General features: G+C 33.8%; 2 protein-coding genes across 5 annotated transcripts in view; one reads left to right on the forward strand and one right to left on the reverse strand.

Annotated features, from left to right (window-relative positions):
- Nucleotides 1-26,924, reverse strand: part of PSMD1 (proteasome 26S subunit, non-ATPase 1) — a 79,948-nt gene that overhangs the window by 40,330 nt on the left and 12,694 nt on the right. For both annotated transcript variants that reach the window (XM_039855849.1, XM_039855848.1), the window contains 8 exons: nucleotides 25,921-26,049; nucleotides 24,638-24,726; nucleotides 24,087-24,165; nucleotides 23,437-23,610; nucleotides 21,758-21,869; nucleotides 20,834-21,030; nucleotides 19,794-19,889; nucleotides 18,673-18,737 (listed from right to left, as the gene is read on the reverse strand). In XM_039855849.1, coding sequence (XP_039711783.1) covers nucleotides 18,673-18,737; nucleotides 19,794-19,889; nucleotides 20,834-21,030; nucleotides 21,758-21,869; nucleotides 23,437-23,610; nucleotides 24,087-24,165; nucleotides 24,638-24,726; nucleotides 25,921-26,049 — 941 coding nt within the window. The remainder of the gene's footprint in view (nucleotides 1-18,672; nucleotides 18,738-19,793; nucleotides 19,890-20,833; nucleotides 21,031-21,757; nucleotides 21,870-23,436; nucleotides 23,611-24,086; nucleotides 24,166-24,637; nucleotides 24,727-25,920; nucleotides 26,050-26,924) is intronic.
- Nucleotides 2,848-14,826, forward strand: HTR2B (5-hydroxytryptamine receptor 2B). Of its 3 annotated transcripts, none has more exons than XM_039855851.1 (4): nucleotides 2,848-2,932; nucleotides 4,220-4,466; nucleotides 10,984-11,184; nucleotides 13,661-14,555. In XM_039855851.1, the coding sequence occupies exons 2-4, from the start codon at nucleotides 4,241-4,243 to the stop codon at nucleotides 14,551-14,553; spliced, it is 1,320 nt and encodes a 439-aa protein (XP_039711785.1). In that variant the 5' UTR covers nucleotides 2,848-2,932; nucleotides 4,220-4,240; the 3' UTR covers nucleotides 14,554-14,555. The 3 variants fall into 3 exon arrangements, with proteins under 3 accessions (XP_039711785.1, XP_039711786.1, XP_039711784.1); XM_039855852.1 differs by having other exon boundaries at nucleotides 2,862-2,932; nucleotides 4,347-4,466; XM_039855850.1 differs by lacking the exon at nucleotides 2,848-2,932 and having other exon boundaries at nucleotides 3,610-4,466; nucleotides 13,661-14,826.

Below are 26,924 nucleotides of genomic sequence, written 5' to 3' on the forward strand. Positions count from 1 at the left end.
AACATGATTCCAAAGAACAGAATGAATGAAAATGAAGACATTTTGAGAAGAGAAGGTGAAATGCAATAGAGCTTTCGGATTGGTCTTTCCTTAAAATAAGAAGTAAATTTAGTCATCAGTGGAAAATGAGTGAAGGAGTCTAAGAAAATCAGATTAAGTTTGGAATAGCTATTCTTATAGTTTCAGCTCTTTGATCTCATCGAAGAGAATGAAAAAGAAAGAAAGAAAGAAAAAAGAGCCAAAAAATATTTAAGCTGCACTATGGGCCCTGCTGAAGTGAGCTAGTCTTAGCTCTACCATGTCTCCATTATAGTTATCAATGTACTTATTTATATCCCCACAAGATTATAAATTACATAAGAACAGAAAATTGTTTCTTGTTCATCACTTTATCTCCACAAGCAAACAGAACTCAACGAATACTTCATGAATGAATGAATATGTAATGGACACAATCCAAATATTGTTAAAAATTCCTTAATGGCTGGTGTTTGATAGATAAGACTGAGAGGTAAAAAATGTCCTTGGATGATATTTAAGTTGTCTTCCTAGGCCTAGAAAAGATATTACACTGCCCTTTTAAGTCAACGATAGAATTGGTTCAAATAAATTTAAAAGGCATTGGGGATAAAATTCAGTATTTTAGAAAGAATGCACCAATCAGGTTTTTTGGTTATGGTCAGATTAGAGTCTGAATCTGACCTTTAAGCTACTTTACTAAGAATTAATTTATTTGAAGTTCTTGGTAAATGGCATATTCTACACGAACCAAGTTTTCAGATATATGAAATGTCATTCTACAATTAAGAATCATATTTTTGTTATTTATATTATTTTGGAAGAAAATCTTTCAAAAAAATGCATGTCACATATTCCTGCATCCAAAACAGAGCTGAATAAAGATGATTTAACCTTTCCTTAAAAATGTGGGAGTAACCACTATATCAATTATACCACATTAGTTGTGGAGTGCTGAGTTATATGAGAGCTATAAGCCTCTATTCTGAGTAGACCTATACTTTTTAATTCCTGTTTCTTCAGTTGATTCTGCTTTCTATTATCAAAGTGCTTGTCCACCTTTCAATTTGTTACTCCGCTCTGGAGTAGGCAGGGAAATGTGTATTAAACTGTCTCAAGAGTAAATGAATCACCGAATATTTTCTTGTACTACTTAGATTTACCACCATGTGCAAATATTATTTTCATTAAAGAGGGGAAGACGCAGTTTTGAAACGGTGTGTGTGTAGAGCAAAAAAATCTGGAGTGGAGACTTACAGGCTGCCTTTTATCTAATATGCATGAGGTTTTAGAGCACAGGCTTAGTTCTTTGCCATCTGAGATATTTGTCTGCCCTTTTATTTATTTCTTTATTATTATTATTTAGCTTTCGTTCTGATTCTCAGCCATGCTTCTAATAACTCAAGGTTGTTAAAATAAGTAACTAGTTATGTTTCTTAGCCATTAAACTAATTTAAAAATACAAAAATAAATATAACAAGTACCACTTTTAACTACTTTCAGTTAAGATTTTTTAAAAAAGTCAGTAAATGGGGGTGAGGAGGGTTACTACTGGCAAAATATTAAAATCTTAATGGTTAGTATTTTTTAATATACTCAATGTATATTTTTAAAAAATTTTATCTATAAACACAAATCAATGAAGGTTTATTTCATACAAGTCTTTTCATTGAATATAATGGTGCTGCTATTTTCAATATGATGTTGTTTGTCTTGCAGACCCCTATCTGCCTGCATAAGCTGATGCTAAATTCTGATATTATAATAAGCAATATTTAAAAATATTTCCATATTTTAAAGAGAAATTCTGGCACATTAAAATCCATCTGGTTGTTGAGTATTATTTTATTTGTTTTCACCCAAAATTCTTAGCAAATATTTTTTCTAAAATATTGAATTTTGAGTTAAAATGCTGAATAATATCTGAAGTGCTCAGCAGAACTGAAATGAACCAAATATTTTCCAATCATTTTCACACAAGCTAAGAAATATAAATTTGAAAGAGAAAAAGGGTACAAATGCTACTGGTGACCTAGAAGTAATTAAATAATTTAAATATATGAGTGATCTATGGTGAGCTTTTAAAAAGGAAACCGTGAGAATGCTGAAGTTCTAGTACTAAGCTAGTCTAACAGTTTAGAGAAAACTTAGATAACATAGCTTTTAAGATTTTTATACCAATTTTCTAAAATAAGGCAGAAATATATTTTCATTACATATCACATACTTTCTCCAATAAACCCGTGAAAAAAAAATGCCAACGAACCAACTCTTAAATTCAGGGGCCATCTGCTTAAAAATGAGCAATGAAAAAATTTCTGCTAAAACCTATGTATACATGCAGAATTCAGACCGTTCTGTGCTCTTCTATATAAGGCTGCAACCAGAGCGAATTAATTATGTTCCACAGCAAAGGCACAAAAGCCAGATAAGAATCTTGTTTCACTGCTAAATATTAGAACTCTGAAAATCCCTATAAGGCTCACAGGGCAGAATCTTCACAGAATGAAAGCTCTAAAATCTCTAGACTGTGTCTTATTTTTTCTCAAATGGGTAAAACAGCTCAGGGTGAATTCAAAACAAAACTACTTTAAGCTAAAAGGACAGAGAGTTCATTACAATCCCCCTGGTGTTAAAGAGAGCTCTTAAGACTATAATTTGAATAAGGGTCACGAACTGGTCGAACATATTTCACTAGTGGTTTTATGAATTACGATGAATGACGCTACACTCTAAAAATGAATGTATCAAAGAGGAAATAACCTCCTTGGCATGCTTACAGCTACACAACACATTAGTTTCATTACTTTCAAGTGCCAGTGCTGGAGGCTCAGAATAAGTCAATGGGAAGAGGACTTCGGTCACAGCAGCAAGCAGGACTACTAAGCAGATAAGGGAAACAAGCAAATAAGAGGTAAGTATTTAACAAATAAATAGTTAATCTAAAGGTATTTTTTCTTTCTTCAAAAACTCTGCTATCATAATCTTTCATTTCTATTCAGTGGTTTGAAAAAACCAAAATGAAAAATTTACCAATGTTAAAGGGAAATTTTTAATACGGGATTTATAGAGTTTATGAATAAATGGTTTAATCTTCCTCTTAGAGACCCCTCCTTCTCAAGGAAACTGGGAAAGTTAAAGAAAAAAATTGATACACAAACAAAAAACTAGTTCACATCCGGCATATAGTGATAAATTTGGAAATATCTGTTGTAGAAACATGCTTTTTACTAAAAACAATTATTTGGATCCTAGTAATACCTATTTTTTTTTCCTTCTTTCAAACTAAAGGCATCCTAAAATGCTTTATTAAAATGGCTTTTATATCTGTATTAAGATAAACCTCGTCAAACAAAATGCAACTACAAATAAGGGTTGCTAGCTGGTAAACCATTTGTTCAGATCTTAGGTGGGCTGGGAGTATTTCTAGGTGTGTGGCCAGTGTGTACCAAAAAGTTCTATGCAGAACTATTTAGCACTTTGATGTTTCTAGTCCTCTGTACATATTCTAAAGTAAAGGTAAAAAGATATTCAAGGGCCAAAAAACACCTCGCTTTTTATTATAATCACTGAAAAAATTAATGTGTCTGTTTCATTAATTGAGATATATCAGGAATATGTTTGTGGGAACTGGCTGCACTGTCACAAAGGCAGAAGAAATCCATTGAGAAAGGAGAGACTACTAATTTCAATTGTTTTTTTAAATTGTTTTTTGAAAATAAATAAAACAATGCAATCCACGTATTTCATATCAAGGGGAATTCTCTGGCATTCAAATTCAGACACAACTCTACCACTATAAAAAAAAAAAGAGAAACTAATAAAATAGTTCTTTTTTACAGCTATTGGATTCTTTCGCTAATCATCTGAAATCTGAGCCTCTGCAGAATACACAACACTGGTCCTTACCTACAGACATGGACAGATGCATGTACGCTCTCATTTCAGAGAACCTGAGATTTTTTTTAAAAGGAAAGAGTCAACTTTGGCTTTGAGTATTTGGCATGGGTACAATGCCTTAAAAAAGCAGATGACCAACTTAGCTACTGATCATGCTGACCAATGTCCAGAATCGGATCAAATCACTGAAAAACGGTGAATGGCTTTCTCCTATAGAATATCTGAACAAAGCACAATTCCTGAGCACACTTTGCAGAGCTCATTTGATCACTTAATCTCTTCTAACTGGTCTGGATTACAGACAGGATCGATACCAGAGGAAATGAAACAGATTGGCGAGGAACAGGGGAATAAACCGCGCTGGGCAGCTCTTCTGATACTCATGGTGATAATACCCACAATTGGTGGAAACATCCTTGTTATTCTAGCTGTTTCACTGGAGAAAAAGCTGCAGTATGCTACCAATTATTTTCTAATGTCCCTGGCAGTGGCCGATTTGCTGGTTGGATTGTTTGTGATGCCGATTGCCCTCTTGACAATAATGTTTGGTAAGTATTTCACTTTGTTCCCTGCCATCAAATCACAGAACTATGATATACTACCAGAGAAATGAATCCTCATTTAATCTTTAAAGATGGACCTGGACTATTTAAACACACAGTGAGTAAAGAGTTCATTTTTCATCATTTTCTATGGTTTATAGTTAGCTTTAAAGAGCAAAATATAATTTTGTAGAAACAATTCTATTTCCTTCTCAGCCATCTAATAAAATAATTTAAAAAGTCATCCAAGTTAGCAATATTCATAGATTCTGTATACATTACCAAAAAATATAGTGAAGAACAGACCTATATTTTAACTTTCCCATTAATATTTTCTTTTGACAAAGCAATAGCTAGGATACTTCTGTAACAGTTATGTGCTAGGAAAATTATTAATGATAAGATCTTTGAATCACTAAATTGCAATTTAAATCACTAAACCCCAATTTTAAATTGGAATTGTTCTAAAAATTCTTGTTTTAGCCCTTTATAGTTTGTGTACTTTCAGCTTAAACCCAATTCTTACACATGTGTCATTTTAAGAAAAAATTATGTTTAGTTGCTGAAGGAAATGGTCTGGCTCAGAGCATCCCAAGAGATGATCCATCTGTTTAATTTTCACGATTTCTGACCACCCGTGTCCTTGAAATACGTAAGAGGAATCAGACCTGTAGTTATTAAAGTAAGTGACCAATACCTGAGTTATTACAATAAAAAATATAGTTTGAAATAGAAATTTTAGTTTGTTCTAATAAAAAAGATATTAAAATGATGTAAGTGGTTTCTGTTCCACGCATACATCTTAGTTACAGAAAGAGTAAACACAAATAAATCTGCTGATGACTTATGAGGGCTCCTAAGAGGACAGGAGCATGAAGAAGATATTTAACTTATTTGATGCTTGGCATAACTGATATTCCATTCATTAAATGCTTAAGAAAAATGATTATTTATAGCAGAGTTTCTTCGAATTATGTTTACATGGTGAAGATAAAAATACTATGGTTACTAGAAGTAAAATTTATTTAACCAGAATGCATATTAGGAGGTAAAAAAACTACCATTCAAACTATTATATTTAGGTTGAAATGTTATATTTTTATAAGTAATTATAGAAAGATATCTAAAATTAAGCACTTGATCCCCCAAATATAACTGAATGGTGATGGGTTGAAATTTTCCGTTCTAAATCAACATTTAAATTCTGTGGCAGAGCAAGCAGTAATAAATAAGGTACTACTGCCTTAATAGACTCTAATCATTAATACCTTCTATCTATTCTCCCTTTTAAAAATTTATAATCTTTTGAATAATCTAGTGCTTCTCATAACCAAAAATAAGAAATCTTAAAGGAGAACCTAATCTTAATTCTGAATAAAGTTTAAAGAAATAAAGTGAGGATTATATAGGAACACTTATGCGTATTTAGTAAAGATTGTGTAGGCATTTGATTTAAGCTCTTTCACACACAACAGTAGCTTAACATGTAAAACCATACTTCTTTAAATGTGCTTTGCTAGGCATACAGAAAACATTAAAAAGCTTATTTCATACTACAATAGACATACAGAAAACATTAAAATGTTCACTCATACTACCATAAAATATGTTAAATAAATAAGACTGAGTTATGTAGAAGTGAATTTTAACTTTAAAATTCAAAAGTCCATAAATATCAAACATCTACTATATGTAACATATATGCAGTAGATATTAAATTATCAGCTAAATAGTTAAAGGATCTTAAAAGGGAGGATTAAAGCGAGGTGACCAACAAAACACAAAAACGGGTTAAGAAACATAAGTCCATGGATTCCACAAGAAAATAGTAGGAACAGGTATCCAGCAACTAAAAACTAAGTCTACATTATTTAAAGTTTTGGGGCCCAAGATATTCTTAGCAATAAAAGTTAGCAGGAAATGCAACATATTTTAACATAAAATATGTGGTATGTCTTTCTAATTTTTTATGTCCTAATTATGATGTGAATTTTTAACTGCATTTCATTTTTTCAAATGTCTGTTAATTTTTAATTACAAAATAAAATCTTTCATAGCCGCAAACATTTATACTATCAGTAATTAAACTGCAGAGTGGGGTTAGTAGATTTTTAAAAAATGAACTAACCTGGGAACTTAACTAATATTTAAAATGTTATTGCCATTAATTCATTATTGAAAATATTATTGTATTTCTATGAGAAAGTATATGAAAAAATGCATGTTGTCCTCTAAAAAGCTTCAAAACGATACGATCACAAGTTGGGAATTGCATATATTATAAATGGGGACCTGGCTTCAAATACTAAGTTTTCTTGACAACCTTTGCATGTTGACATATACTTCTTAAAATAATGCATTTACAAGAATGTCTGATAACTTTAAAAGGCAAGGATAGATTTTATATATTTTTCTCTCAATATAGAGATAATCTTCGGAACTCCTGAAGTCTGTACAAACAAGTGTCCCTAGTTCTATAAACATAAAAAGTTAACGACCATTATGAGCGAGGAATAATGATTTATCTCAGGGAAATCTGCTGAAAGTAACACAGAGATTTTGTACTAATATTCTATTAAAATTAAGTTAAAAAAAGAAAGCAGTGAATTTTAAAAAGTAGCTCTTATACTGAGAAATACTTTATTCCACCAATGATTTCTATAATATTTGATAATATATTGTTTGAATTTCTATTTTATGACGATTATGGTTCCTGGCAGAACATGGTCTTTCAAATGAGTTGTGCTATGTCAGCTTTTCTGTCATTTCTTTTCTGGGACCACTATACTTAACCTTTACTTTACAGTTCTAATTTTTTACTGTCTTGCCTACAATTCCTAAAATCCATAATCACAAATTAGTAGCTTATAACATAAGTCTTGAAAATGCCTACATCAGAAATACCTGAGTAGGACAAAAAGGAAAATAGAACACATGTCAATATAAAAAAATACAGGAAGTTCACAGTTTAAGAACTTCTCTAAACTTTTCCTTCTCTCATTAAATAAATGATTAAAAGTGTAAAGGGAAAAAATACAGCATTTAGTTAAACATTGGTCATTACTGGTTTATTTATAACTTAAATTTTAACCCATGCCTCATGATCTATAAGTTGATAGAATATCTGTGGTAGAGTTGAAGGAGGTTTTATAAAATGGCTGAAAGATATGGGTGTGAAGCAAGACACCACGGCTTTGAATCCTGGCTTTTCTGTGTTGGCTTAGGCAAGTCACTTAACATATGAGTACGATTACTTTGTCTGTGAAATGGGTATGCTAAATTTTACAGTGCAGGTATCTTGTGAAATTGTCAAATAGGGCCCAGAGCATTATAGGCACTGATAACCGGCAGGTATTAGTCCAGAATGCAAAAGGTTTATATACTTAAAATATGTGACTTAGTTTAGATGTGAGTCTGACCAGAGATGAAACAGATGTGTAGCAGTAAAATAAATCGGTTCATCATTTGTACAATAAAATGCTCATCTACCCAATTCTTAAATTAAGGAGCGAAGCAATTAAAGGCACTTCTTTTTGGAAAGTGGAAATTTTAAAGACCAAAGAAAAATTTTTATAAGTATTAAATCACTTGAATAATTTAAAACACTATCACATCAGACATCTAACCCCACAAAAGTTCACATTCTCAAATGTAATGGAAAAACAACAAAAAAACCCCCAGAAGCTTCATAATAAACATTTAAGCACTGGTCTCTGTCTCTCTTTTCTGGAAAGCAAAGAGAGAAAAATTTCTGAGATTAAAAAAATGTTTATTTGAAAACCATGTCCTTTTTAAACATCAAGTCTACTTAGGATTTGTCCTGTACCCACCCACTCAAGAACCACTTACCTCAGTAAACGCTATAGGCACAGCCTTCAAAGAATTGCTTTAAAAATGCAGTCTTTTAAATCCTCAAAAGGAAACTTGCTTATGGCCCAGATTTATAGATTGTCAACTTTTTTCTGAACCAATGACATAACACAGCTTTCCAAGCTAAAAATCTGCCCAAAGGGTAAACAGGTTTCAAAATAAAATGAGTCTATCTCATCAAGAAACAATTCTGGTTTCTTGTTAAAAAACAGTTTCTGGTTAAAAAAATCAGGGTTTTATACCAGTTACAAAGCAAACAAAACAAAACAAAAAAAACAGGCATGGCAATGCCTATGGGTTATTAATGTTTATTTGACATTTATATATATAAATGGATGCTACACTAGAACTCTCGTATATGTATATAAAAAGAATAGTTAAAATTCACCTTTAGTAAAAGGCATACTTTCAAGACCAATTAAAAGTTAAACATGTTTTCAAGCCCTTCTTGAAGTACAGCTTTAAGGTCAACTGCATGCAGGCACGCTTGCTATAGCAGGCAGGAAGATAAACACACTGATTTTATACTGGTGATATGGCTTATTGTTTCTAAGGAAGAATGTTTAACAGTTAAGCTAGTTGGCTAGTTTCTGTTAAACAATACCAGTACATTTATGAGTGCTTTCTCCATGCGAGAGATAGTTTAAGAACTTTATATGTATTATTGCATTTACTCTTCAAAGCAACCCTATAAAAATAGTATTATCATCACCATTTTATAAAAGGACATAAAAATAAATGGCAGAGACATAATCTGAACCCAAGAGAACTGACTCTAGAATTCACACTCTTAGTCTCTATTACTCTTTCTCAAATGAAATGAGAAATTATTCCAATCGAAAATGTTAAGTTTGACGAACAGCCAACATTTATCTCTTAAATAATGCTAACGAGACGGCCATAAAATTTTCTCTATGACAAAGGCAGAACCCAACAATTTTTAAAGTTCTATTTCATAATACATGATACAGAATAACTGGGTCTTAATCAATATATGTATGAATTCTTTGGAGGATTGCCAGACCTCTTATCTGAAGAAGATATCAGGCTTAGGCCTATGCATGAAATTGCTGAACCTTGTCTGGGAGACAAACAGAAACTTACGTTAACTGAATGGCAATTCTACCACTCGTTATGTATAGACGTATTTAAAGCATATAAGTCTTCATTTTAAACAGAAAAAAATTGTGCTACTAATACTTTAAGGTAAATAATAAACTGTCTATGATCCAGACTCATCTAAGCCTTGTTTTGCTTCTATAATGATTAATCTGTAATTAGTGCAGGTGCCCTTAGAAATGCCATTATTCAAATCTTATTGAAATTAAATTCTTCTTTGAATTTGGAACTGGGTGGAGGAAAGAGGTAGAAAATGGGATTTGTTTTTCAGAGAAATTTTGTGTGCTTTCTTTTTGTAGGACAACAAATGCTATATAATTTTAATGTTTTCTCGCTTCTCTATTAGCTTTTTAAAAGGTTAAATTTAGAGCCCCAGAATAGCAGAATTAATTTAGTTCAAGTATATGATAACTTATTTCCCTTAGACTACCTCTTAGATATACTTTTTTAAAATGTAAATCTGTAACTTCCATTTTAAATAATATATTAAGTTCTTTTGGAAATAAATGCTTAAAAGAGTGAAACTTCTAATAAAAACAACATATAAAGTTTTTGAATAGTTAATCTATCTCACCATACCAACTTAAACTTTTACAGTTATTCTCAATAGTAAGAAACTTTTCTGACCTTGAGCCTATCAAATTAATATGAACTGAAAAGATAATTTTAGAATAAAAGTACTTGGACTAAGTACTTTACAAAGGGAAAAGTCCCTTTGTAAACTGAGAATGTTTAGAACTGTTTTTAAATTGTATAAACTCTTAGATTACCTGAATCTAATTAAATAAGTTAAGTACTATGTCTAATCCAGAGGTTTTCTTTTTGAACCAAAGGTCTGTATTGTTTATTATACTTCTAGGGACTGGAGTAAATAATGGGATATGGAAGGATAATAATCCTCTTTTCCTCAGGATAATCTGAAGCCATTCCTTTTGCTTACAAACTATATTCAAAAACTATTTGTCAAAAAAATACAAACAAAAAAAAAACAAACAAAAAAACCCCACGAAATATCCTCAAATCATTCCACCAAATGAGAGTTTGCTATAAACAAGGTTTATACCAAATCCCTGGCCTCACTGAGATTCCTGTTCTAATACTCCTTTTGCACATTAAATCGCTTCCTCCATACGGTAAAATGTTTTCTTCTTACACAAAAGCAGCTAAAAAATAAAATTTATTTGAATAGCAAGGTTAAGTTCTAGGTGCAACACTGTGTAAAATTTTAAAAGATCACAAAAGGAACAAATGGGCATAGGCCAAAATAATGCGAAACTGCTGCTGACTTGGAAAAAGGGTTGTAGTCAATATACAAAGCAGAAAATGTATTTAAAAGATATCACTTACGGAAATATATTTAATATTATTGATTCCATTATCTGAAGTTAAGCATTAGCTTGTGGAGGTTAAGTCTTAACATTTTAGATGAATAACAAAAAGGTTAAAAAATATGTATCACTTTAAAGAGAAACTGCAGATTGAAGGTTGCCATTTTGCAGAAGTTATGTTTCTGTTTTGTTTTTCTTTCTTTCAGAAGCTATGTGGCCCCTCCCACTTGTTCTATGCCCTGCCTGGTTATTTCTTGATGTTCTTTTTTCTACTGCATCCATTATGCATCTCTGCGCCATTTCAGTGGATCGTTATATAGCCATCAAAAAGCCAATCCAGGCCAATCAATGTAATTCACGAGCTAGAGCATTCATCAAGATTACAGTGGTGTGGTTAATTTCAATAGGTATGTGGGGAACATCAGGGTGTGAGGTGGTGTATACAGCCTTTGGTTCCACTTGGCCAGGAGAATTCCAGGCCTGGTAGGCCATGAAACTCAGCACAAGAGGTCAAGGCAGTTTCCTGATAAACCAACACAAGCTCCTTATGCCATTACTTTCATCATATAGCTTCTAAACCATACTACCAGTAAAAAGTGTGAAAAAGCAGAAAGAACCATCTTCATAGTGTGTACTGATATCTTTCTACTTTGATTTTAATATGCATGAAGACTAAGTCTGAAAACAGTTTTCGTATTGATCAACAGACCATTATGGTCTGGGTAACACACAGAATCCCGAAATAATAGTAAAATAATAAAAAAAGAAATGCATCATAATTAACATCTAAGAAGATAAATAAGAAAAGAAAAGAAAAAAAAACCCCAAACATTTTGTATGCAGGTATCAAAGATCATAAATTCATCTTGGAAGCAAATATGTCTTCATACTAAAGGTAATAAGTGCTTAAGTGTTATCAAAATGTTTAATTAGAAGTTTTAAGAGAGATGTAAATTATGTTCAGAAACGATTTAGAGAAAGAAATCATATTTCTTCTAAACTGTTTTATAACCCTGAGCCTATCTTTAATATGCAGACAGCTGCTATAATACGGTATCTTAGCATGAAGTAGAGCATAAATAACTCGAATCTCTTATAAGTTAATATCAGAAAAACAAACAGATTCACAACAACTGTTGTGATTCACAACTGTTTGTTGTGAATCTGTTTGTTTTTCTGATATTAACTTATAAGAGATTCAAACAAAAATAGCAGTGAAAATTGAAATGTTACTGACCAACAGCTGGTTGAGAAGGTAATATGAGCCTTGATGGAGTTAATGGAACGTGAAAACAGAGACAAATGGACTAGAGGTCAAAATAACAGTAAAGAGAAGTTCTATAGAAATGAAGAGTAGTAGCAGGACAAGAAAGGGAAATATCAGAGTTCATGATTTTAGACAGAGGATAGTTTTAAGTGAATTTACTATGGATGGCTTCAGGAATACATATAATAATAGAGTTGAGGAGTTCAAGAAATATAAAGTTAAGGTGTCAGAAGGGTCATCAGTAGGATGACAGCAATGGAGCAATGGAGAGGAAGACGCTAGCAAGGCACTACTAAGCCACACGGGCAAAGAGCCTGGAGGCTGGCAAATGGTATAAGTAGATTAAACAGACTTTAACAGGGGAAGTGTTTTGGGGGGAAAGAACAATGGAATGATTATCTGGAAGTAAGAGGGTAGAGCAGGAGTCAGCCAACTTTTTCCGTAAAGGGCAAGATGGTAAATATTTTGGGATTGCAGGCTCTGTATGGTTTCTGTCACGACTACTCAACTCTGCAGTACAACAAAAGCAACCATTGAGAATACGCTAACACATGAGTATGGCTGTGTTCCAGTAAAATTTTATTTACAAAAACAGAAGGCAGGCCAGATTTAGCCCTCAAGTTGTTGTTTGCTGACCCCTAGTGTAGAACAGGAAGTGTACAGAATCCTCTTTCTGGTGGTGTTTCTGGGGAAAAGCAGAAAAAGCAGTGGCCTCCACTACAAAGAGTCTGAGGAAAACATTCTCACCAAGGGCTCTTGAGCTACCATAAAAAGGCTGTGCAGATAACGAAGTACTTTTAGATTCATAAAACAACACAAGGATTCTAGAAATTTCTAAAGATTAACTCAGACTTATTTTTAAATATCTGCTATTTCAAAGGGAAAGGATTCAGGCTAACTTTTGTGTTACTTATCTTCCTAGTAAGCTACTTCACTAAGCAAGATCATATTTAAATATTTACTTCATGGTATTTAAAATATTAGAAAGTTAGTACGAGGAACTCAATCTTGAAAATATATTTCATGATTCATGTGCTCTCAAAATCGTAAATAGCATTAAAATGAACCTCTTGGTTTTCCCTAAGAAGGAAAAGATTAAAAGACATTCATAAACATCAAAAGATAAAACTGTCAAATGAAACTGTGTAACCTCAAAGATAATAGCTATCTACTCAGAATTAAGATATTGCACAAATGTACTCTGAAGTCTCTTAGATCACCTATACTGGATATAAAGATAGAGCAGATTCTCTTATGAATTCCTTTTCCTTAACCTGGGATAGATCAACACGCAAAAACAGATTATGAGAAATAGAGAATAAATGAAGACACGCTCTGCCATTTCATGAATGTACTACAGCTTCAGGGAAGTCTTAATTACGAACCTGAAATCACTAACCGATCGCTGTTTAAAAACAGCAGGTATGCCTAATTATGCTCTATTTTGCCAAATATTACTTCCATTGATTAAGTGCTATGACAGATTCTGCATTGTGGGTACCAGGAATTACAGTATACTAACCACATAAAGTCACTAAAATAAACTCTGAAAGGACCTAATCTAAGAGTCGAAGGTCATAAAATTAACTCAGTTTATCCTGTTTCCTCCTCCTTAGGCATTGCTGTTCCAGTCCCTATTAAAGGGATAAGAACTGACGTGGGAAACTCAAATAACGTCACTTGTGGGCTGACCAAGGAACGTTTTGGCAATTTCATGTTCTTTGGCTCACTAGCTTCCTTCTTTATACCTCTGGCAATCATGATTGTCACCTACTTTCTCACCATCCATACTTTACAAAAGAAAGCTTACTTGGTCAAAAACAAGCCACCTCAACGCCTAACATGGCTGACTGTGTCCACAGTATTCCAAAGGGATGAAACACTTTGCTCATCACCTGAAAAGGTGGCAATGCTGGACGGTTCTCACAAGGACAAATCTCTGCCCAACTCAAACGATGACATACTTATGCGAAGAATGTCTACAGTAGGAAGAAAGTCACTGCAGACCATTTCCAACGAACAGAGAGCCTCCAAGGTTCTAGGGATTGTGTTTTTCCTCTTTTTGCTGATGTGGTGCCCCTTTTTTATTACAAATATAACTTTAGTTTTATGTGATTCCTGCAACCAGACTACTCTCACAATGCTCCTGGAGATATTCGTGTGGATAGGCTACGTTTCCTCAGGGGTGAATCCTCTGGTCTACACTCTCTTTAACAAGACATTCAGGGACGCATTTGGCCGATACATCACCTGTAATTACCGGGCCACGAGATCAGTAAAAACTCTTCAAAAATGCTCCAGTAATATCTACTTCCAGAATCAAATGGCAGAGAACTCTAAGTTTTTCATAAAACGTGGAATGAGAAATGGGATTAATCCTGCCATATACCAGAGCCCAATGAGGCTTCGAAGTTCAACCATGCAGTCTTCTTCAATCATTCTACTAGATACACTCCTTCTTACCGAAAATGAAGGCGACAAAACTGAAGAGCAAGTCAGTTATGTATAGAAGGAATGGCAGTTTTCATTAACTAATATAAAGATGGATAAGATGATGAAGATATAAATGTATCAAGAATTATATAAAGAACTTACGTATCAAATCATCTCTTTAAGAGTTATGTATTAAGATTGCCCAATTTTGTTTATTTGTACAAAATTACTCAATGAAAAAAGTCATTTTGTACAGCTACAAATTAAAACAATCCAGCACTGTGGTTAAATGTTAAGGTAGTTAAATGTTAAGGTAGTCAAATGAAATAAAATTATAAACTTTAGGCTTAAAAAAAAACCCCAAAAAAACCCCCAATGTCATCATATGAATCTATTCAGTTCTAAATAGTATGCAAAGCTATGTTGTGAATAAAACAAACAAATATTAAAATTTTCTTTGACACTTTAAAAGTATAACACGGAACAACAGTGATAGGAACAGAGGACTAAAAATAAGTACATAAAATAATGATCACACTGGAGATACAGTCTGGCTTAAATGGAATCATGACTGCTTTGATCAAGAAACTGTCTTGATGGAAGGGGTAGGGAGAACAGTAGTTGGATATCAAACGAAATAAAATCTTGAAACTAGAGCTGTTTGTTAAATGGTTGGTACCAGGCATCTACTCAGCAGAGGTGGGTGTACTGGAGAAGGAGGAGAAAGCAAATGAAATCACTTTGGGGTACCTAAATCTCAAGTTCCTTAAAGAACACATGCTAACTGGAGAAATGGGACCTGAGTCCAGGCACCTAAACATAAATGATCTCATGAACTGAGATCATGGCTGCCCAAGCTTGCCCAAAGACTTGTCTGAACTTTGGGCACAAAATTTCCAATTCACCCTTTGGTTATTTCATTTCACAGTGCTAGATCTGGGAATAAATTCAATCTGTGTCACTTAATAACTACCTGACACTAAATTTCTCTGAGCTTCAGTTTCCTCATCTACACTTCTTAGGGTTCTAATGAGGGTGAGTACATGTCGGTACTTTTTAAATGGTGGACAACCCTACTTACTTTTGATATTTTATTTTTATTCTACTTCCATAAACAGTGAACAAATTTAGGCTGAGGGGATCTGCAGTAAAGACAGGCAATATCTTAGCTTTTCCTTTTCGGACTGACTCATTCTGATGTTTCAACCTACTGCTCTATTGCTGTCCTTCTCCACACAACTCAGCGTAAGAAAATTACTTTAAGAAACATGTTGGCTATGAGAAGCTCAGCCTAAGTGAACCAGGTACATATCTGCCAAATGCAGAATCTTTTTCTAGAACATGGTTCTAATACATAGATCTTATAGGCTCTATGCCATCTGCCAGAAAGAGCTTACCTTACCGTACAATCTTAATTTCTAAATCACCCAAGCTTTAGGCATTTTCCCCCACTAGTCTAAGATTTTCCAGCAGCACTGAGGTAGGCTATCTCACATAAGAGGCAAAATAATTTAGGTTCCTAAAAAAGAAAGAAAAAAAATTTTCTATTTTGGTTCCTGTTTCTAATATGATAGGTTTGGCATATGTTAATATTTATACTGTTGCCAAGTCACATGAGATTAAGTCCAGGTATCACTCTAACAGTATCCCAAACTTCATGTATCTGAAGACTATATAATTGTTCAGGAAATCTAAATACTAGAAATGGCAATCACATTGCCAAAGTTCTACCCCTAGACAATCTAGAAGGACTACTTTCCCACATGCTCTATAACCCGAATCTGTGTATGTGCTTAAACAAATGCACACTTACAAAATTAACTATAAAACCTTTAAACTATTTAGCTTCAATTTCTGAAAAAAAATTTCTTTGCTTAGTTTCATACTGTAACAGCTTAATTCATATAGCAAAGATGAATAAGAATCTCCAAGATTGTCTAATTTTAAGAAAAGTTTATATCAGATCAACTTGCTCACCATTATAGCAATGTTATTTCAAAAGTATGTAAAGACCAATGCTTCTTTTAACTTTATTTCTCTTTCCAATGTCAAGTTAAAGTAATTTAGATTCTGATAAATTCTAATTGAGTTTCGATGTCAAGCACAGTATTATAGAAAGAAATGTTACACTAAAATCTGCTGACTAGACTGATAACAATGAGCCCAATAATTACCTATTTATTAGATTGAAAATATACTAGGTTCACTTCAACCAGGCAAGAATGCTTTTCTGTTTAATTTTCTATTTTTATCATACACATAATGAACAAATAATCCACAAGTATCAGGAGAAAAACAGTGAAAATACTACAACAACCTGGATTATCCTGAGAATAAAGATAATATAATTTCCCACAAAGACAATTTCACATTAGTTGCTGAAGTACAAATACATGTTTACTGATATGTTTGCAGTATTCGTGTCCAATAAGTACACTTAAAAAGATGTTAAAAAAGTTATGAAGAAATAAATCATTAAGACATGTTTTAGGAAGGCCAAGGGTCTGTAGTTATTTTAAAAGCAACATCTAAAAAGGATGATAAAATGGAACACACACTCAGATAGTAAATGATGACATATCAGAAAACATTTACTATTCTTAGGAGACAGGACAGAAACTTCTCAAATGTTAAAGTTAATGAGGAAATCTGAGAAGAAAATGTTCTATTAGAGCCACCCGGGCAGACAGTGCTCTATGAAGGGAACGGTGGAGAAAGTACTGATCTGTCACGGGAAGTGTTCTGAAATTTCAGTTCCATCATTTAGCTCTGTGACAATGGGAAATTTTATTAACCATTTTGGAATTCAATTTTCTCTTTTAAAAAAATGAGACTATTGGTTAATTTCTAAGTTTCTTTCACCTTTCAAAATTCTCACTCCAGGAAAACGGTACTAATCTAAAATGTAGAGAACTTTGTTTTTAACTGCAGCTCCTGAGACAAGCTGATCACATTTAATTTTCTTCATCTGTGACATAAGTTTGAGATAAAACCATCTCTAAAGTCTTTTGCAGATTCTACTTCTTTTAAGAATGGTCCCTTAGAATTAACGAGCACACGAACAATTCAGCTGGATCTGACTGTCTAGGTAGAGATCTCAGCAAAGCTTGAAAGCAACTCCAGGGAGACATCTGCTGCTGAAACTGGGAATTTAGCATATGTGTGAGCTACAGAAAACCCAAGGGTAGAAATGAATTTTGATAATTAGAGAGCAAAGCCCCGTTGAAGTAAAAAGGAAAAAAAAAAAGGTTTCAATTAGCCCATTAACTTCCTATGGAGCAGAATATGCACACTAGGCCACTGATTTATATGACATGAAATATAGTCACTAATATGAAGAATTAATAGCTAACAATGAAAAAACAAAACAAAGAGACTATGAGTAGGATTTTTTACTTTAGCTAACAAAAACAGAATCGAAACCACAACAGTGTTAAGATCAGAGCTGAGCAGAAAGTGAGAACTGCTGGAGGACTACTGTGTCTACCACCACCACCACCACCATGTCCACTGACACACACTCAAATAGCACTGCCGGACACGGTCCAAAAGGTTTTAGATATTAATTCACTTAACTGTCAAAAATCACTCTTCTCAAGTAAGTATTATCATACCCATTTTACAGATGAGGAATCCGAGGCTCAAGGAGGCTAAATAACAATCTGAAAGACTCAGCTAATAAGTTGCAGAGCCAGGATTCAACCCAGGCAGTATGACCTCTTCATCAAAACTATGTCATACTGCCAAAGGCATCTCCAAATCTCCAATTCCAAACTAGCTTTTTTAAATCTACGAATGTTGTGCATTTTTTTTCATTTAAACAAACCTTGTACTCTCATGAAAAAGCTTCAAGAACTCTATAAATCTGGGTAACAGACAGCATCCCATTTGAATTTCCACTATACATGGAAAGAGGAATACTGAAGGTATTACTTGGATTTTAAAAATTAAGTGAATAAGCAGAAATGGTATGAAAAAACAAAGATAAATAATAATTAAGTTATTTTACTGCTTCTCAAATAGGTTCTCATAATCCCAAGACATGTATGTTTCTTTTTCAATTGCACAGTATTAATATAAACGTTAAATGGTCCTCACTCTGGACTTAGATATATCCCTCATATATTTTAGTTTGTTTAGTTAATGACTGTAAAAAAATAGAATATAAATAGAATCAGAAGTTAGAAATTATTACCTGAATAGAATGAACCCAAGTGATTCTACAGCTGCCCTCCTGACATCATCATTAACATCGCTTACCTAGGAAAAAATTTAAAGGATGATTACATTATACCCGCACTCCATTGCTACATTCATATGAGGCCTAAATCATTCAAATGCAAATTAGACCTCTTTAATATGTTATTCCTTTATTAGAATGTCTTTCTCCAATTTAGAAGAACTCATCTGAGAATTTCTTCATTTCAGGGCTTAGAAACCTTTCCAACTTGGTAATGTTTAAGATTCAAGGCTACTTTTAAAGACTATTTCTGTTGCATTATAGCTGTTGTGGGCTACATTGAAAATCTAACCATTCCTTCAATGTTATTTTTGAAAAACATTATGTCCTAAGTTCAAGCAAAATACAGACATTTAGAAGGTACCACATTATGCACTGATAAAGGATAAACTACTAATAAATACTGTGGGATGTGAACATCTCTGGGAAGGAGGAGTTAATGATGGTTTTAAACCCTTTCTGCAAGAGAAGATGACTTTGGGTTTACCTTTCCCCAGCACCATAACAGTGGAAACCTAATGAGTTAAGACATATATGGAATGCCTGCTGTGTTACCAGGCAACGTTATTTATCGTTGGTATCTATATCGGGATTAGGACAATAAGTGGAAAAAGCCTGTTGGAAAACATGGGCATTGACTTTCCTGTGCAATGTGTCTCTTGGAATAGAGTATGTCCCTTGGGGTGGGGGGTACCTGAAAGTTAAGTTCACAGGCTGTACAAAGAAGTGGTTCCTATTGTTAATTAGATTTCCCAATCCCAGGGCGGCTGCACACACTCATGTAGTCTTGTCCCTTACAATGAGGGTGCTCCTTGGAGTAGGGGTTCAGAAGTCACATCTGAATGACTAAGGACTTTCATTCATACTGACATACTGTTGTCTTGTCCTAAATCCTTCTGAAAAACTGAGTGAATCTGGTGCTAGGTTATGGCTGATTGTGTCCTGTGAATGAGAATCCAAACCCAAGACCACTGATGGTGGTCACGTGGTGTGGGTGCTGCACCCACCTAGACCCCTAGGGTCCACCTGCAAACTTGCCCTTCCAGCCCATCCCCAAGAAAGGTCGAAGTACTTACAGCAACATGTAGCAGGCGTCGAATAGCTTTGTTGTTACCTGAACCACAATAAGCCATGGCTACAGTATACATTCCAGACCTTCGAAGAATTGGATCCTAAGAAAGAATAACTCAACATCAATCATCAGCTTATCATTGCAAAACTAACTTTTACAGTCTAACAAGCATAGGAGCAAACATTAGGAAAGTTTGTTTTAGGAAATAATGAACTCAAGAACACTTTTGTGGTTATATTTTCTAAATGAATGGGGAAATAAAAGACGCTAATAAGGGAGGAGTTAATTGCTTGTAATTCTCAATATTCTGTGCAACATGCCTTTCCTGCTTCACACTTTCTAGGAAGTATAAACTCAAATTCAATACCAATACGTATCGTCTTGTGACACTCAACTTCCATTTGTCAAATGGACAACAGAGAAGCTCATTTCTAATTCCACATTCTAACTTGTTTTTTTACCTTATCATTTAGATCTAGGGCACTGAGCGCTGAGTGGAAGAGACATGGAGTCTGATATTTGAGCAAAATAATTTATAGTTTTATCAATAAACTATAGCAGTGGTTCTTTTCATCAGAACATAGAGGACGATATTACCGACTACCTATCATAACCAATACTATTGTAAAAACAAAACAAAAGGCAATGGAAAAAAAACTCACTCAAGTTAAGTATGTATAGAGATTGGCACTATTTTTTAATGAAAAAACAAAGTAAACTTTATCTTTTCAAATGGATATGAAATCATTCCAAAAACATTATTTCTAAAAAATCAACTTGCAAATTTCTGAAGAACTTTTCTTGACCTCTTATCTGAAAATCACAGAAGTCTTCGTTCAATTTAAAATCCTCAAATTACTCCTGTTCGCCTCTTCTAATCAGTTTTTTTTTTAAAAGTCCATTAGGCTTTATACATCTTATGAATTTTGTCAACAAATGTAGCTAGGTGTTCAGGACACAGAGATAGTTTTCAGTGAAAGTAAGTGTTTCTGTAAATGGTGGCAATAACAGCAAGGTGAGGGAGTAGAGAGAAGATAAATTCACCTTATCACGGCACAGAGATTCAATGAGAGCATCAGCCTCTTCCATCCTTCCGTACATGACTAATGCAATGCCGACTGCGAGACCGCGAAGAATCTTCTCATGTTGAGTCTCTTGTGCGTAGCCGACCATGTCCTCAATAGCTTGGGCATTTTTAGAGCCCAACATAACCAAACCTAGGGCCAGGCCTGCTGCTTCCCCTAGTGAGTAAAAAGTAAAACATTAAAGAGTATGTAAAGTCGTAAAAGGGGTCAAATATGTGGTGACAGAAAGAAATCTAACTACGGGTGGTGAACATACAATGCAAAATATATATGACTTACTGCTGAATTGTACACTTGAAACTTACTGGATTTCATTAGTCAATATCATCATAATATTAAATAAATAAATAAATAAATAAATAGCACGTAAAGTCAATAAAACTGTCCTATTGGAAGTGGCACCTATTAACATAGACTATCAAAATAATCATTAGCTTCCTATAGCATTTTTTCAAACTATCTGGCAAAAAGGAGGGTTTTTTTTAATGTGGAAATACATCCCTATATTTATAGGTACTTTCCTTTTAAATCTTGACTAAAGGCAGCATCAAATTCTACAGTGATTTCAAAAGAGATATTATGACATTTTTTTCTACATTATTACCACAGTATAGATAACCCTAAGATACAAGTAGATCACGCTAATAAATTTCTATTTGCAAATGTCAATTATACAGACACACACAAGAATATACAATTTTTAAAAGCCTATTCAATATTACAAAACATATTTTAATGAGTTTTACAAATGGGAAAAAAATCCACCCTCTCTTCAAGTAGAGAAAGCCATTAGGTTTTTAAGAGGCTATAATAGGTAGAAAATAAGCATTACGGTTACATTAATTAACCCTAAAATTTGTTGCCTGTAGAAAGAATCACTTACCTGTCACAGCATCATCCTGATAAAGGTTTGTTTTTAGCAAATCATACACATCCTGGCGTGCGGTCCCCATGGCAGCCAAACCAAGGCCTAGACTGCCACCGTGTCGAACAATCTAGGGGAAAAGCATGGGCTCCACTGATTTGGTACGCTGTACTTAAAATCCAAGCTTTCATTCTAATTACAAAATATATTTTGATATTAAACATATAGAGCAGTTGGCCTAGTGTGAATGAGCAAAGAATTTGATATTCAGAAGGCCAGTGGTAACCTTAGCAATTTCAGTGTCAAAGAATGGTGCTTGCTAATGCCAAAGAATAGTGAGTTGAGAAGCGAATAAAAGAAAGTGGAGACTACAGCTCTCTTTCAGTAAGTTTACTTAAGGAAGACAACTAAGGGAAGAAGCAAGTGTCAAGGAAAGTTTTTTCTGACAGTTGAGACCTGAATAAGCTTACAGGCTGAGGAGGAGGCAGCACAGAGGGAGGCTGAAGAGGAGAAAGGGTATCTAATGGATGGAACGTGGTTGTGAATAAAGTGGGAGAAAATGGGGTCAAGAGCAAAAGTTGGTCTTTACTTGAAGAGGGACACTTTAGTGGTCATCTGTCATTTTTGAATGCACAGTATCCTTTTATTGGTGACAGCGCCACAATCTCGCTTGGGGAATACTCCTTGGTGGGTCTGTCATTTAAGAAGCTCCCACCTTCCTCTAGCCAAAGTGTGGGCCTATGACCCAAGACAGGCCAATCACATGCTCCTTCTTTAAGTGGAATGACCTGCAAACCAAATGTGTTTCAAGTCCATTTATCCTGACAGTAGGGATCTGAACAGACAAGTCCATTAGTTCCTGTTACCTAGATCCCTAGAGCTGTCCTCGTTCTTAACCTGTGTGAGAACTGGTTTATGAGCTTTTCCTTTAACTTATAAGCTACTTCCAATAAACTCCCTGCTTAGGTTAATCAGAGGTTTTTGTTGCTGGCAATCAAAAAGCTTTGCCTGATAAGAAAATTTTTATCTGAGACCAGAAAAAATGAAGTAAAGGTATGTGTAGATATACACTGGACCTATGGACAGGGGTCTTACTAGCTGAGACAGATCATCCTACTGGCCTCAACCTTCTCACTGAAGTCGGAGGACAGTTTTCCGGCTCACTCAGCTACTCTCCTAACAGCTTTCTGAAGAGTTTACTCTAACATAAAAGTTCAAGTCTAAAATCCTATTCCAAGGTAACTTAAAATAAGACAGAGCTACTTATTAAGTTTGTTCAAAACTTCTACATTTAAAAAATTATCAACAATCAAAACAGGCAAGAATTCTGACTCCTAAGAGAGTATATGCAATTTCTTTGGGCCCTAGTTTCCTGTAAAATGGTGGGATTAGACTAAATGATCACTAAGGGCATTTACCGTTATAACACGGCAAGATTCTACAGTGTGGGAATACAAAGTGTTTTACAAATACCTTGCACTTTATTTTGCTTGTCATATGGTTTAAAGAGCTAAGAAGTACAATTTAACCTTAAAGGAAAGGAGATTACCTTTTTAAAAAAATTTTCTATGAGAACAGTACTGTTTTGGAAATTCCCAAATCCCACAAAATTTCTATTCACTAAAACAATTTGGCAAATATAATGTTTTCCTGAACTCTCTAGTAATGGAAATTTAGTTTTCCATTCTAACACTTACATCGTTGCTGGCATTCTTAAGCTGGTTAAGGAGATAGTCAATTATATCACCACCATGATTGGCATGAATGAGACCTAATGCATAGAGACCTCCACCTTCTTGATAGGCTGATCCTGGAGAGGTGTCCTTGGGAAGATATGTTGCCATTAACTGTAATGCTTCCTTCTCATGACCCTGTAAATTGGAGCCACAACAAAAGTGTCACTAAGAGAAAATAAGACAAAAAAGAACTTACATTTTCTATGATCACTGCTTTTCTCTAGAATGTTCACTTGCTGAAGTAGAGTTCTCTCTTACACAACTTTATCACTCAAAAGAGAGAACAGCCTTTAAGACACCCGGTCATATTCTGCTTAGAAACAAATGCCTCAATTTTTCCCCTTATTTTATGACATTTCCTCGAATTCATCTTAGACTATACAAATAACTAATTTTAATTCGTCCTTTAAGAAATAATCTTCATAAGAAAAGGATTTCCATCTTTTATTAAAAATACATATATATGTATTTTAATATCTTACTTTATCCTTCCCTGTAAGAGGACTGATCTAACAAAAAGTACTTGTCGATAAATTATAGTAAAATTTTTTTCTAACTCCAGAAAAATTGCTCTGTTCTGATGCCTGCGCACACTGATCAGTGTATATTACCTTATGAATTACACCCAAACTGGCTGTAGCTGTAAATTTTGCCCAGTTAGTGGCTCTGGCCAACCACTCCAAGTTATCTCTGTAAGAAGAGAAAATGTAGCAATACCGTTGAAACAAATTTCATGAAGTTTTATATAACGCTAAAGTCAAAGCATTAAAAATTTACCTTGAACGGATACAAATCATTTCATTTTATGGATCTCAAATTACTGCTGATTCTATTTTACCCCCTAAGTTCTTCTTAGTATTGTGAAGACTTTTTTTTTAAATGTATGATATATAATTCCACTATGAACAAAAGCAAAATTATACTAAATTTCTGAGCTTAATATATTTCATTCAAAGCTGATAGTTGAGCCAACTAATAAAGGGAATTAATTTTATCTTAAAACAAGCAGGCATATTGATAAAAAATATATAAAACAGCAAAAATAGCACTTAAAATTCAGGACTGTCAGGCAGGGGAAGCTTTCCACATCCATGTAACACTGTCCAAAGAGTCTCCGTTAAAGATGATTTAAAACAAAGTGGAAACCTTCGAGCATATTTACCTAAGAAACTGGTCACTGGTAGTCCCACAATGCATAAAAGAGTTTGCTATAACAGTTGCTGTGTGACATACAGAATTCCGTACTGCATCCTACAAAAACAAATACAAATTTTTATCATTGGCAAAGTATTCCATGTGTGTGCAAGTTAGCACGTGAACACACGGAGGCCCTGTTTTGTGGTGAAACATGAATTTAACTGATCTTTAAAATACGGATCTTGGATATTTCTCTATAAAGATTAACTAGCCAGTTTATATAAACGAGCAAGTCAAATTCAGCTTTATTTGTGGTGTTGAGGTTAGCAGTAGATTTAGGTAGGTTAATTTAGGCAGTAGGCTTTCTAGTTTTGGGTTTCTGGATAGTTTAACTTACAACTTCTCTTCAGCACCTTGCCCAAGGTACCCGAGGTGTTGGGATAACCTGAGCAATGCTGCACCTCTCTGGCACTGCACCTCTGGCAGTTACCAAAGTAATTTTGTTTATTTATTTATTTTTATTTTTAATTACCTCAAGAGTTTATTAAGGGAACTTATATAGGAGGCGAGTCTTGAGAGGCAAGATGTCAGAGATATTCTCCGCCAATTTTGTTTATTTTTAATGAGACTATATTATAAAGGTTAGTTTCAAATAATTGTCATAAATGCAAATTATGTAACTGTCTTTTTGCCATTTGTAAAAATTGTATTGAAAGTTTGGAGAAACATTACATATGCTTCAATCAAATGTTTAATAATAGAATAGCAAATATGGATTTTAAAAAAGATTGACTTTGGGAAAGGGTACTAGGTAAAGGAGACAAAGAAAGGAAGATTTTTCATGCTATATATTTTCATATTAAAGCAGATGAATATATTACCTGTTCAAAATTAAAATATGAACAATCGTTGTTATCGATATCTCAAAAGGTTACGATACGATAAGGTAAGAACCTCTGCTCTCAAGTTTGTAGTTCAGTAGGAAAACAGACACGTAAACTATATTAATGTTGGCTGTACTATCTGTCCAAATGCTACATGTACACATTAAAATAAAGTTTGCTAAAGAAAATTTTAAAAAATCCACTAAACTTCCCAATGAGAGACTAGAACAAAAACAGCTCAATTAACTCCCTTTTTCAACAGTTAAATATAAGAGTTTCTCCCATTGTTATTTTTACAAAAACTTACTTATTTCCTTAATCAGGAATAAAATGCAACAAAGTGTTCAATAAGAAATAAATATAATTATATTTGACAAAGAAATAAATATAAGAAAAAAACCTCCTTTATAGATTAATTTCCTACCTTTGTATTTTTTAGAATCATGAGATCTGTGTTATTGTTTCGTATTAAAAACTGCAGATGTAACTCAATAGCCATTTCACCACTTAAAATTTTAATCATTTTCAAAGTCTGGTCCTTGGGCTCTGGACTCTGACAAAACAAACACAGAATGCAAATTCATATATTACTGCAATCCACAAAGCCAACTTTATTTTAACAGCCCCAAAGCCGTGAAACTCAGAGTTCATACACACAACCACACTTATATTTTAATAGGATCTAGAAAACTCATGTATCACTTGCTTTAGAGAAAGAATTATTTATTTATTAAATGCCACTGAGATATGATAGCAGCTTGATAGGAGAATGAAATTCATTCCGAACTAGATGCCAATGTAAAATATTTTAATAATAAAAAAGCTATAAAATAACTAATTACTGATGGTATGCAAGGAAAATTATTCTATACAGAGCCAATTTATACCTTAGGTGAGGAGCCCTTAATCTAAACTGAGAAAACCGAAAGCATCTTCAGTCAACACATATATGATCTCATGAACTACCAAGCCATCAAGACAACTAACTACCCATCTGGGTGAAGAACAGCTGAAGTTTATATACCTGAGCAACAGAAACCAAGAGTCCTCATGGAGGAAACTTTTATGTTCAACAGACCACTGCTCTAACACTTACCCGACTCTTCCACATACCCCGAACATTGAAAAGCAACAAAGATGACCAAAATGCCCCTCTCTAGGATTAGTGGCCATTTATACAGAGGCTATACATTTTTCTCTCCCTGTGACAGGTAATTCAGAGTTATTAAGGACAGAGCTCATTCTTTAGTAAGGATCTAAGGATTTGATTTTTTCTAAGTTAAGTGCTTTCTGGGACCAGTCTTTAAACTTTTACTTTTTACAGAAAATCAATTTTTATAAAAACGACTTTGCTATCAAACCTAAAGACTTCCTTAAAACATCCTTAAAAACAAGTCTGCAACACTTTAAAGCAATTTATAATATACT

The sequence above is a fragment of the Pteropus medius genome, unplaced genomic scaffold (genome assembly GCF_902729225.1).
Source record: "Pteropus medius unplaced genomic scaffold, Ma_sr-lr_union100, whole genome shotgun sequence".
In the NCBI taxonomy this organism is placed as follows: Eukaryota; Metazoa; Chordata; class Mammalia; order Chiroptera; family Pteropodidae; genus Pteropus; species Pteropus medius.